General features: G+C 35.1%; 1 protein-coding gene across 7 annotated transcripts in view; it reads left to right on the forward strand.

The window, feature by feature from the left end:
- TIAM1 (TIAM Rac1 associated GEF 1) overlaps nt 1-14304 on the forward strand; it is a 355527-nt gene that overhangs the window by 274037 nt on the left and 67186 nt on the right. For all 7 annotated transcript variants that reach the window (XM_074214024.1, XM_074214023.1, XM_074214022.1 and 4 more), the window contains 2 exons: nt 5500-5646; nt 13683-13757. In XM_074214024.1, the coding sequence (XP_074070125.1) occupies nt 5500-5646; nt 13683-13757 (222 nt within the window). The remainder of the gene's footprint in view (nt 1-5499; nt 5647-13682; nt 13758-14304) is intronic.

Consider the following 14304-nt stretch of genomic DNA (forward strand, 5'->3'; position numbering starts at 1 on the left):
TAAATTATGATTAAGTCATATATTCCATATTCTCCTAATTTTTTGTGATATCTCCCTTTATATCAAGATAATGAATCTAGTCTGACCTTATCTTGGTAAATGATTTAAGATTTTGGTTTATGCCGGACTGCTTTCCAGCTTCCTCAACAAATTTTTTTTACCAAATAATAAATTCTTATCCTCAAAACTTAAATCTTTCCATTTTTCAAACAGATTACTACTGTGTAATGTATGTCTTTTCTGTTCCACTTATCTACCTTTCTATTTCATAGCCACAATCAAATCATTTTGATATTTACTGTTTTATAAAATAGTTTAAGATCTGGTACTGCTGAATGAATCTCCTTACATTTTTTTTATTACATGTTGGACCTCTTTCCTTTACATTTCATTTCATGAAATTATTGATTTTTTTGTTCTTCTAAATGAATTTTGCTATTATTTTTTTCTAATATTAAAATAGTTTTCTGATAATTTATTTGAAATGGCATGGAATAAATAGACAAAATTGTAATTTTTATTATTGACTTTGCCTACACCTGAAAAATTAATATTTTTCCTATTATTTAAATCTGACTTTTATTTGGTTAAAGAATATTTTATAATTATTTTCATGTGATTCCTGAGTCTGTTTTGGCAAGCATACTCTCAGATATTTTATACTGTCTACTGCTATTTAAATCTCTTTTTTTCAGGGTTATATTGGTGAAATGTAAAAATGTTGATGATTTATTTGGTTTTATTTTACATCCTACTACTTTCCTAAAATTATTAATCATTTCAACTAAATTTTTAAATTGAATTTTATGTTGTTATTTGTAAGACAGTGGGGTTAAATGACTTGCCCAAGGTCACACAGCTAAGTATAAAGTGACAGAGTTCTGATTTGAACTCAGGTCCTCCTGATTCCAGGACTGGTTCTCTATCTACTGTGCCAGCTAGCTGCCCTTAACATTCAGTCTTTAGAATTTTCCAAATATATCATCATGTTATCTGCAAAAAGAGATAGTTTATGACCTCATTTCCTATTCTTATTCCTTTAATTTCTTTTTCTTTTTGCCATTGCTAACATTTCTAAAATAATATTGAGTAATAATAGTGACATTTAGTATAGTTTCCCTATTTATCTCTCTTTTACTCTTTTTTTCTCTTTTCAGTTTTTTGCAAGGCAGTGGGTTTAAGTGATTTACCCAAGATCACACAGCTAGGTAATAATTAAGTGTCTAAGACCACATTTGAACTGTGGTCCTCCAGACTCTAGGGATGGTACTCTATCCACTATGCCACCTAGCTGCCCCTCTTTTAATTGAATCTGTTTTAGCTTTAACTTTGTCCACAATCATGATTGCTACGCCTGCTTTTTTTTTACATCAGCTGAAATATAATAAATTCTAATCTAGCCCTTTATTTTAACTCTGTGTGTATTTCTTGTTTTTAATTGTGTTTCTTATAAACAACATCTTGTGGGATTCTGATTTTTAATCAATTTTATTCATTTCTTTTTTCACGGATAAATTTATCACATTCACATTCAACGTTATAATTACTTAGCTGTGGATTTCCTTCCCTTCATCCCATTTATCCTTCTCACCCTATTTACCTATCCCTTCCCCTAAGTTTTGAGTCTCTTTTTCTAGTTTGTTAACTTTCTTTTCATAATTTTTTTGTATCACTCTTACTTTTTGCCTGTCTTTATTTGATTTTTGAAGTCTTTTTAAGTTCTTCCAAGGATTCTTTTAAAACTTATGACCCAGGGCAGCTAGGTGGCTCAGGGGATCGAGCCAAGGCCTCAGACACTTAATAATTACCTTGCTGTGTGGCCTTGGGCAAGCCACTTAACCCCATTTGCCTTGCAAAAACCTAAAAAACAAAACAAAGTAAAACTTATGACCCTTTGATGTTTCTCTTTTAAGTAACTATAGCCTTTCTAAAACAAAAATGTGATTTTATTTTTTTCCAATTACATATAAAGATAGTTTTCAACATTCATTTTTTTGATGTTTTTGATTTCCACATTTTTCTATCACCTTCTTTTCCCTGCCCCCTCCCCATGACAGCAAAAATCTAATATAGTGTATGCATGTGCAGTCATGGTTAACATATTTCCATATCAGTCATGTTGTGGAAAGGGAATCAGTATTAGAGGGAGGAAAAAACCATGAGAAAGAAAGAAAAAAACATAAAACAAGTTTTAAAAAGTGAAAATAATATGTTTTGGTCTGCATTCAGACTCTAATTCTTTCTCTGGATGTGGATGGCATTTTCCATCAAAATTCTTTAGAATTGTCTTTGATCATTATACTATTGAGAAGAACTAAGTCCGTCATAGCTTTTCATGGCACAGTATTGCTGTTAATATATAATATTCTCCTGGTTCTGCTCACTCCCTCAGCATCAATTCATATAAGTCTTTCCAGGCTTTTCTGAAGTCTTTCCTCTGATGATTTCTTATGGAACAATAGTAAGGAGTAACCCTGTCAAATTCTTTATCTTCCTCTGAATATGAACCCAGATCTTCGCTATAGTATCAGTCATCAGGTTCTTTCCCTTATGCTTTCTCAATTTATTTCATTTTGTTTTGTTTTATTTTTAGCAGTTTTATTGTGATCAGATTCTAGTCCTCAAGTGTAGGGAATGATGCCCATGCAGCTTACTATTATTTTCTGAGCTCTGTCCTAGGGCTTAACTTTGAACACTCCTCTGAACCCCCAGATAGTTGTCCCACAGCTCTTCTCCCTGCAGACCCTCCAGAGAAGGCAAACTCCAACCCTTCCCTCCACCTCCAGAGAGGGATTCTGCTCCTGTCACAGTCAGCAGAGTCCCTGCTCCCTGCCTGACAGTCATGGAGTATATACTTGCTCCTTCTCATCCTCTTCACCCACACCTACAGTTTGAGAATATCTGATCAGCACAGCTGCTTCTGTTTCTCTGCTTTAGTGGAGGGTCCTACACTCTTCCCCCCTTGGCTGTCCGACCTGAGGTAAAAGTTCCTCTGGTCCAGGCTACCACCCCCTTCCCAGCTAACCCAAGGCTTGGGATTTGTTAATTCAGCAGAGTCTTCCTGGAGGTTCAGTCTTTTCTAAAGTCCTCTTCAGCTGTCTCATGAAGACAACTGCTTCCACTTGACCTTTATTTCTGCTACTCACTTTGAGGTGATGCTCTATCTTGTTTGTGGGGGGGGAAATTAGAAGAATCTGGGATTTTCTGACCTATTTTGCCATCTTTCCAGAATCCTTTGCAACTTATCTTTTTAATATAGAATTCAGGTTTCAGTGGAACAAGTCATGTAGCTGGTAAGCTGATTTGTTCTATAAAACTCTTTCCAAAAAAAACCCAACAAACCCAGACACCACTTATTTATGGGCACTTCTGTTTCACTTCCACTACCCTCTCCCATTTGAACATTAAAAAGAAAAATAGAAAAGCAGACTCTTATAAGAATTATGCATAGTTCAGCAAAATAAATTTTCCCATTAGTCATGTCCAAAAAATACACATTGAATTATTCATTTTTAAGTTCATTACCTGCAATCAGAGATAGGTAGTATAGTCCATCTTGAGTCTTCTAGACGTAATGTATTCCTGTTGTATTCATCTTCAATACCAATAATTTTCTGAATCTAACTTGAGATGTTTTGGGGAAAAGTAACCATTAATATAAGGTTTACAGGGCTATAGTTACTATTTGGCTCCCTTTTTCACAAAAGAAAGCCAATGGGTGGACCAATTTGGGCTTGACATACTTCACCTGAAATCCTTGGGATTTGATTACAATATTTAGATGACAGTGATACATGTTATCTCTGATCTTTCCCCTCCACTCTTCTCTTCTACATTCTTTGTTTTTTTATTTTTATTTTTTTGACTTTTGTTATGTGACATCTTCAGTAATCTCAACTCTGTTTTGATGTGGATGATGATACTTTCATCAAACCCTACTCATTTCAACCTACTGAACTTTTATATATATGCAGGGCCAAAACTAATTTTTAAGGTTCTCTAAACATTGACATCAATATTCAAATAGTATGAGCAAACTTGAGAAGATATTATAGAATTGGAGAAGTAGCTGATCCATTGGTAGCCAGTTTTGTCTGAGGTTTTTTGATTCCTAATTTAATGTTTATTTAACAAGAAGTATGATTTGCTTCCACAAAGGTTCATAACACAGTAGTTAATTATCACTGCATTTTATATGGGTGGCTACAGAAGTATTGGCAATCATATTTTTGACATGTATAAACTGGGCCTTCCTGTATGTGCTTACCACTTCCCCTAACCCACGCAAAATGATTATTTCTCAGGCAGCAAAAGCTTTGTTTGCTGCTTTTTCCTCCTTTGGGACAGGCAATCTTACGCTTGCATTAATGCAAATAGAAGCTTTGCTACACCTGTTCTCTTCTCTTCCTGGTCCTTTCATTATGTTTATGCTATCAACACTGAAAGTAAAGTAGAATTTCTCACCAATTTCTCACCAAAATGTAGATTAGTCATGTAGTCTTTCTGTTACCCAGCAATAAATTATCCCTAAACTCTGTAGCAATTATGTTTGGGGAGTTAACTGCATGAACAACTATTTAAAAGTAGGCTTTAGGATATTCACTCTGGTCTTTTATTTCAAGTCAGACTTGTTCCTCCTGCTGTTCCCTTTTTCACAAAAGAAAACCAGTGGGTGGGCCAATTCGGGCTTGTCAGGCTTCACCTGAAACCCTTGGGACTTGATTACAACATTTAGGATAAAGTTCAAGTCTGAACTATTGGTCTGATGATCTCCTTCCCTACTCTCCCTCACCCCTATTTTGATGAAAATATATTCACATGTTCTGATTTATTAAAAAACTTAATGCTCTGTTTGTAACTCAATTTTCCCCCACTTATTTTTGAGGAAATATTGCTTTTTCCATGAGAAAGGAACTGTTTTATGCCTTTATTTTGCCTCTTCAAATTTATATTTGATAGTTACTGAATCTCAATATTCTTTACCTAACATTTGTTAAGGTCCTCCCTGAATAATATGTTGAATTACTCAGATAGGCATGTTGGCAGTGAGTGGTCTGTTTGGAAGTATCTCAACTAAAGGAACAGCTAGTTCAAATCTGGGATTCCTTTGGAGGGCATGTTTCTAATCAGTTATTTGAAACTTTTGGAGCATATTCAAAATGGCATAGTGGGTAGAGAATGAGACATGGAGTCAGGAAGATCTGAATTCAGATTTGACCTCAGACACTTCTTAACTGTGTCACCCTGGGCAAGATCTTTCACCTCTGTTTCCTCATCTGTAAGATGGAGATAATAGTGGCCTCTACTTCCTAGAATTGTTGTGAAGGTCAAATGAGATAATAATTGTAAAATGCTTAGGACACTTCTTAGCATATAGTTAGCACTACATAAATTTTAGTTATTATTATTATTATTATTATTATAAATATAGTGGTAATGGCAGTGGCATTGTTACTGTCTTCTTGATCTTTGATTCAGAAACCCTTTTGCTATTATCAGGTGGCAGCTCGAACAGGTGAGACTGGGGTAAGACGAAGAACTCAGGCCATGTCCAGAACTGCAAGCAAGAGAAGAAGCAGATTTTCTTCTCTTTGGGGTCTGGACACTACCTCAAAGAAGAAACAGGGGAGGCCAAGCATCAATCAGGTAGGAGTCAGAAATACTCTTGGTGTTATCATATTAATAAAATGAGTAGACCTTCATTAACAGAAGTAAACTGTCCAAAGTAAGGTAGAAGGTAGTTCCCCTGTGCCATGTCATGATCAGATCACACCTCAGTATTAATATATTCATTTCTGAGTGCCTCAGATGGGACATTAACAAACTGGAGCAAGTCTAGAAGATGGTGAGTTATATTGCCAGTGAAGAATCTGAGAACTTTTTGCCTTTATTTTATAGGCAGCATTACAACTATTCTAAAATATTGATATGAATTTAAAATATTTATGGTTGCTCTTCTCTACAAGGAGAAAGGGATAAAATTTATAATTATAGTTTTTAGTAATAGCAAATATATATCTATGTAAATTGAATTTGTAAGAAGGTAGATGTTAAAAATCAGAAGTTGCCTCAAAACTGAGTTCCTTAAGTCTACACTAACCAGAAGGACAACTTTTTAGCAATCTGACATTCAGCCTAGTGCTTGGATATCAGAGATGTTTAATGAGTTGTTATGATGTCCTTCCATTTTTAGTATCTATTCAGTAGTAGTTACCCCTATTACCCTTATTTCCCCCCCTCCTAGAGTCATTCCATGTAGCAAATAATTGGATTATTTTTATGAGAATAAAAATCAGCACAACTAATCAGTACATTGAAAAAAGTCTAAAAATATGTGCAGTGTATAACATCTGTGGATCTCCCACCTCCTCAAAGTTGGGGAGGAGTGGAGGAGGGAGATCAGATTCTCTTCTTGTGTCCCTTTTTTTGAGTCTCATTAGGTCTTTATAGTTTTGTTATGTTCACTTTTGATTTTGTGTGTGTGTATGTGTGTGTGTTTGGTTCTTTCCATTGTCACAATTCCAAATTGCTTTCTAAGGTGATTTAACCTTTTTTGCAGCTCTACCAACAATGTATTAGTGTACCTATTCTTCCACAAGAGTAGCTAGGTAGATCACTGAGTTGACCGCCAGACCCAGAGTAAGGTCAAATCTGACCTCAGGGAGCGGCTAGGTGCCTTAGTGGATAGAGCACTGTCCCTGGAGTCAGGAGTACCTGAGTTCAAATCCTGTCTCAGACACTTAATGATCACCTAGCCTTGTGGCCTTGGGCAAGCTATTTAACCCCATTTGCCTTGCAAAAACCTCAAAAAAAAATCTGGCCTCAGATAATTTACTAGCTAGGTGACCCTGGGCAAATCACTTAATCCTTTTTACCTTAGTTCCTCACCTGGAAAATGATCTGGATAAGGAAATGATAAACCACTCTAGTATCTTTGCCAAGAAAGCCTCAGATAAGGTCCTGAAGACTAAAACAATTAACCAACAACAAAATTCTTCCATAACTCTCCATTTTCAAGTTATTTCTATTTTTTGACTTTCTTTTTTAGTTGTGTTTTTTGGCAAGGCAATGGGGTTAAGTGGTTTGCCCAAGGTCACATGGCTAGGTGATCATTAAGTGTCTGAGGCTGGTTTTGAACTCAGGTACTCCTGACTCCAGGGCCGGTGCTCTATCTACTGCACCACCTAGCTGCCCCACCATTTTTGGACATTCGTGACAATTTGCACTGTGTGAGGTAAAATCTCAGAGTTGCTTTGATTTGCACTTCTCTATTGGTGATTTGGAACATTTTTTCATATGGTTGTAGATACTTTGAAATTCATCTTTTGAAAACTATTCATATCCTTTCCCCATTTCTCTTTAGGAAATGGCTGTTTGTTAAATACAAGTATTGTGTGTGTGTGTGTGTGTGTAGATATACATATAATATCTCTGACAGGGGTTTGATATCCAAATACATGTAAGGCTAAAACCTTCATTGTGCCATGAACTACTTGAAACTGGGGAAGCATCAGTGTTCTTGTTCTCGAGGGGCTTGTTTTCTTTAGGAGGAGGTAACACCCAAATATATATATATATTTATATTTATATATTATATATATTATACATAATTTTATATGTGTGTGTGTGTGTGTGTGTGTACACAGAATAATTAAATACAAGGCAGTCTTATCTGAGGGAGGCATTAGAAGCTGGCAAGATGAGAAAAGACCTTGAGGTAGCAGTTGAGTTAAGCCTTGAAGGTAACCGGGGGTTCCAAAAGCAGAGGATGTGAGGGAGAGTCAATTCCAATGATGAATGTTAGGATGTTATGGGTAAGGAACAGGAAGAAATCGAATTTGGCTGGATGGTAGAATATATAAATAGGAATGATTATATAAAAAGGTTGAAAGGGGCAACTAGGTGGCGTAGTGAATAGAGCACCAGCCATGGAGTCAGAAGGACCTGAGTTCAAATCTGGTCTCAGATATTTAATAATAACTTAGCTGTGTGACCATGGGCAAGTCACTTAACCCTCTACCTTGCAAAAAAAAAATTAAAAACGCTGAAAATTAGTTTGATATCCTGTTGGAAAAAAACTTTAAATACTAGAAAAGAAAGTATTACCTAATGGTAATAGGGAGCTATTAGAGGATATTAATAAGAGAGTGACATGATCATATATGTGTTTTAGGGTTGTGACTCTGATAGCTGTATGAAGGACAGATTAGAAAAGGGATAGTTGAGTTCAAAAACTTTTATTTTGAATATTGCTTGTTGTAGAGTATCTCACAGGTAGGAGAGCAGGAAGGCTTTTGCAGTGATTCAAAGTAGAGGTGATGAGAGTCTGCACTAAAGTAGATTGCCTTGTAAGTGGTAAGAAGGGCATGGTAAAAAGGGTGAGAGATATTATGAAGGTAGAATTAACAACTCTCCTCATCTGATTGACTGTGGAATGATTCAGAATGAGGAACTGAGAATGACTTCAAAGTTGTGAACATGTTCGTGATGTGGTAAAACGAGGATGCCTTTGACAGAAATTCTCACAAAAAAAAGAATACTAAGAAGCAAACCATAGAAAACATAATTAAAATGAAATTGGTGAATTACAAAATCATATCAGTTATTTAAGAAGAATTAGAAAGTATAATTTTTGCCTTTGACATTAATTTAGAAGATTCCTGGTTCTTACAAAGAGATGAAAGATAACATCACTAATTTTTTTTATTTGCAAGTAAATAGATGGTACTAATGAACAACTTTTTTCTTTTGAATTCTTTTATTTGATTTTATTCCATATGTTTGGTTTATCTTCTTAGTTTATCTATTTGATTTATGTATAATAAAGAGCAAAGTAGTATAATAAGTATTTGTTTAATTTCATTTATCTTCAATAGACTGTTGGTAATCTTTAGTACGATATGCCCTGTAGGATCATTTAGCAATTATTTGAATATTATGAAATATGTTATCTTTGCATTGAAGAAAACATTTCTCATTTACTCATTATATGCATTTTTCTGGGCAAGGTAAATATTCTTTTAGTGCCAGTGCATGTGCTTTCAACATTTGTTTTTGAATATGGTTTGTTTCATGATATCTCTCTCCAAGTGCAGTGTTTTCAGGTAAGTCTTTAGTATAATTCATGAGACCTCAAGAGAAAATAATAATCATCCATTTAAAAACCAAAATAAGAAGTCATGATTGTAAACAATTACGTTTAAACAATTTATGCCTTTTGAAGTATTTAGATACATTTGAACTAAACATAATAATTATTCCAGATTGGCTGAAAAGTAGCTGAAACAAAAATTTTCTATTCTAAGTAGTTAAAAATCCATTACTTTTGCTAATTTCTTTTGGGGGGAGCATGTAATGAGTAGGGTATTTTCTTTTTCCTTCCTTCTAGCAGTTTCTTAACAACAAAAATATATTATAAAAAGAAACTTTCTTGGGGTGGCTAGGTGGCGCAGTGGATAAAGCACTGGCCCTGGAGTCAGCAGTACCTGGGTTCAAATCTGGTCCCAGACACTTAATAGTTACCTAGCTGTGTGGCCTTGGGCAAGCCACTTAACCCCATTTACCTTGCAAAAAATCTAAAAAAAAACTTTCTGAAACAAATTCAGCTGGGAAAATTTAAATATATATATATGTCAATCAACAAGCATTTATTATATGAGATAAGCACTGCCCTGGATGCTAGTTGACACAAATAAAAAGTTAACAGTTCCTAACCTTAAGGAGCTTATATTCTATTGGTAGAATTAAAACATTTGCAAATAATTGAATAAAAGATATATGCTAACTGGATAGATACAGAGCAGTTTGGCAGAGGGGACAGATACAAGACTAACAACTAAGATAGTCAAGAATGTCTGCTTGAAGAATTTGTCACTTCAGCTTAGACTAGGAAAGGATCAAGAAGTTCTCAAAAGGCAAGTGTAGCCAACACAGGCTTAGCAGCTGTACAGAAGCACCGATCAGGGCTGGAATGTTTTTTAGCAAGAACAGCAAGTCTGACACTTCAACTGGATTGCAGTTATTTTTGGGGAAAGGAAAGAAGAGTATAATGTCTAATCTGCCTGGAAGAATAGACTTTAACCAGGCTATGTAGGTTTTTGAATGCTCCAAGGATGATGAGCTTCCTGGAAATTGGGGTATTCTCTAGATCCTTGGTCTGCTATATCCCTATATGTAGAGGGCAAAATCTATATAAAGCAAAATGGAAAATGGAAACAAAATCCCATCAAATTAAGAGGTGATACTTAAAACAGTAATTAACCACAAAATACATATAATAAAAGCTAGCAAATACACTTTGGAGAGGACACTTAAGAGTTATTTAACCAAGGACTCTTGCAATTGCTTAGTCGCTATAAAACAGAACAAAAAAAAACAACCAAAAACTGAATGACTAAATGAAAAGTATTTATTAAGCAGGTATTTTTTGCCAAGCACTTTGTTAAATAGAAAAGGTGAGACAGTCCTGCTCTCAAGAAGCTTACACTTCAATGATGGGAGACAACACAAAGTAGAAGTGTTTGGCTTTAGGGAATTTGTAAAATCCTGGTTGATCTTTAGAATCAAAAGATGAGGTGCCAATTATTCAGAAGAGTGTTATAGGAGGGTAGGGTAAATGTTAAGGCATGATGGTCTTCCATCTTACCAGAAGAATTGTAATTGGTATCTTTTTGTTATATGGTGTAAATTGACATTTTTGGAGGGGGCAATAGTGGGGAATAAGAGGATGAAGGGACCCACCCATCAGCATCATAAAGAGAGGAATAGGCTCGTGCATCAGAGTAGAGCAGAGGCTCTGGGTTTTTTCCATGGTGATGGAGAAGGGGGACATTTAGCTAGGAGAGAAAAAATGAAAGGAGGCCATTGGCAAGGATTTTGGAGGGGGTTGGGGTTGGAAGGAATGGGATCTACTATCAAATTGATGCTCCATCTGGAAATATTTTAGTTAACATCCCCAAGATGGCAAAATATCTAGATTTTGGCTGAAGCACCATTTCAGTATTCACTTTTCTCCTCCCACATACTTTCAAGTAAAATGTAGGAAGCAGTATGGCTGCAAAGCTGTCCTTAAAAGTTTTAAAAATTTTAAGACATCTACTACCATTATGGGATTGGACAAATAAATAGCTAAGGAAAACACAAAGAAAATCTCAAATAAGAAGTTATTTTGCTCATTCTGAATGACCTATAGCTTTAGAATAAAACAAGATATATGAAACCAATAACAAACTATAGCACATTTACACACACACGGATGTACAGATAAACACACGCCATTTTGAAGATTCTGTGAAAGGGAAATTATAAAAGTATATATAAAATGAAAAGAAAAAATTCATACTGAATCAATTATGAACCTGTTAGGAAGGCAGGAGCTGTCAAAATGATTTATTCTATTGTAAGACAGATGTTTGTTTATGTTCAGACATTTTTATATATCTTGATCTGCAATCTGGCCCACTTCTCTCTAAGTGAAACTTCCATTTCAGCCTTTGAGGGGAACAAGAAGAAAACCAAGATGGCAGTTTATCCTTCACTCTGCTATCTCCAAGATGCATAATAATGGTGACAGCAGCTAGTATTTATATAGTGCCTACTGTGTATCAGGTACTTTATTAAGTGCTCAATTACGATTTGATCCTCCTACCAGTCCTGGGATTTAGGTGCTAATTATTATCCCCATTTTTTTAGAGGTTAAGTGACTTGTCCAGGGTGATACAACTGAGAAGTCTCTGAGACCAGATTCAAACTCAACTGTCTATGTCTAAGGTTGCAGTACTTTGTCAGGACCAGAATGTATACCTTATGTATACCAATTTGTATGTATACCAAGCTTATGTATACCAATTTCTCTGATCACTCTCAAGAAGAATATAATGTTTCATATTGTCAGATTTACTCTCTCCTACTAAATTGGTTACACAAAAGACTATTTTGTATCACAAATAGTGGATAAACCTGTTTATCCAAGCAAAATAGTAAATGGAGATCAAGAAAGTTCTATAGATTGGAATAAATGACAAATTCTGTCTTGTGAGGAACAATATTCATAGTTACTAGACCAAAATATGTTATGATACCTGTAAAAGCCCAGGGTTGGTATCAAAGTAGGGCTGATCAAGTATTTTCAGAAATAGAAGAAAGAATATCTCACTCTCCTATAGCCATCAGAGAGAAAAGGTATATTTCATGTGTCATCTGTATTTAATATCTCTTATTGCTTCTTCAATTTCCTTAGCAATGTCTGTAAGTATTGTAAGAAACAAAATAGTACAGGCCCAATTTTTGGAAGAATTAGCTAAGAATGTCTCTTTGGGGTTTAAAGAACAGTGAATTATAGATGAAGAATTTTATAAGGCTATGAAAGCACTAAAGGATACTATCGAAAATGTTGGGGATAAGGTAGACATGATAGAATATAAGGCTAGTTTAGCACGTGATTATCAATATTCCTCTTTTTGTTTGATGAAATTACAATATAATGAGTCACATCATTCATGGGACAAGATTAAGATTCACCTCAATGGGGTTGTAGATAATGGTAATATTTCTATGCAAACTGAAGATTTATATGACTTAGCTTAACAAATTAATGATGCTTCTAAAAATGATCTTTTGACTGATAAGACTGCTCAAAAAATTGATTATTTTAGTCATTTATCCTTTCCTTCTTGGAGACAGCATGCTCTGTACACAATTGGAGCAACTATTGGAGCTACTATTATGGTTTTGACTATCTTGTCATTTCTTGCTCGATTTGCTATTTCTGTTATAAGTTCCAACTTTGATCATATGAAGTTGCATATTTGGCAAAACCAAAGAAGGGGAAATGTTAGTGATCCTTGAGGACCACAGCTGTGAGATAACAAGGACAAAGGTCTCCAAGACCCTCTTGCCCCTCTGTTGTTTTGCAATACTGCTGGCTGGGTATCTTGGGACATCTTCATTCTCCTACTTTTGTGTTTGCCCAGGAAGCAGCTCACCTGATGTAACAGGATTATACCAAAACTGTATAGATAAGTTAGTATGACAAGCATTTGCACAAGCAACTTTATGATCTTTTTGTATGGTTGACTCCCATTGATTATCTCATGAGATATGTTTGTGTTGTTCAAGGGCACTGGGAAGATATATAGAAGTTAAGGATACTCAATAAAGTGGCCTTTTGGTCCTTTCGGTCTTTGGTTCCTATGGAAGAAAAAAAAATTCTGTCTTGTGTAAAATAAACCACTTCAGCTTCCATCTTCCTTGCAGAGTTAAACAGCATTATCAGTGTTCTCTCAGAAAATCAAAAGTCATGTTTTTCTTTGCATTTGCAGTATATAACACAGGACAATAGCTGTGGGAAAAGTGTTCAGCTAGGTTGGGTGGGAGTGGACCTTTATTACATGTTAAACTCAAATTAATTGATCGGATCTAAAGCAAGTAGTTCATCCAATCTTAAGATGTAATGGAGGGAAAAGATACAAAAAATCATGTTTCTAGATTGTGCTCTACAAATTAATTTTCCCATTTTAGAGAATAGTAAATGAAAGGAAGTTATATGAATTTCTTTTTTTTTCTTGCTTGTGAGACATTGTAATAAGCTTATGTAATATGTTCTACCCTTGACCATTTCCCCCAAATTGTTTGTGCTATAATTTTCTTCAGATTTTTAAAATGGTGATTTTTATTATTTGCAGGTGTTTGGAGAGGGAGATGACACCATAAAAAAATCTTTAGAAGGATTATATGATGACACTGTTCCAGATGGCAAGGTAAAAATAAACATGTTTTGTTTTTGTAAAAGAAGTACCATAAGTACACCAACCTACACAAACTGAACTGCTTTCTTGTGACACTAATAAACTTGTTTGGATGTTGGAAACAAAAATTGATCGCTCACATAAGGGTTGTTTGATTTTTATTCAGTAGAAGAAAAATTCTAAGTCCTTTACTTAGTCTGATATATCTTTTAGAACAAGCATTGGTATAACACAGGTTCAGATCCTCTGAACCCAGTTAACATATAGAAGTGATTTGGGGGGAGCTGGGCATGCAAATATTTTATACCAGGGGCTTTACATAAAAAAATAAAATAAATATCATTCATATAATCTAAGTCGGGGGATAAAGTAGTTTCCAATGTGAACATAGGATCTTCTGAATTGACATTTTTTAAGAAAATTGAAGTAGCAGGGGCAGCTGGGTGGTGCAGAGGATAGAAGATCAGCCATGGAGTCAAGAGGACCTGAATTTAAATCATGCCTCAGATAATTAATAATTACCTAGTAGTGTGACCTTGGGCAAGTCACCTAACCCCCA

Source organism: Macrotis lagotis, chromosome 1 (genome assembly GCF_037893015.1).
Source record: "Macrotis lagotis isolate mMagLag1 chromosome 1, bilby.v1.9.chrom.fasta, whole genome shotgun sequence".
Taxonomy (NCBI): domain Eukaryota; kingdom Metazoa; phylum Chordata; class Mammalia; order Peramelemorphia; family Peramelidae; genus Macrotis; species Macrotis lagotis.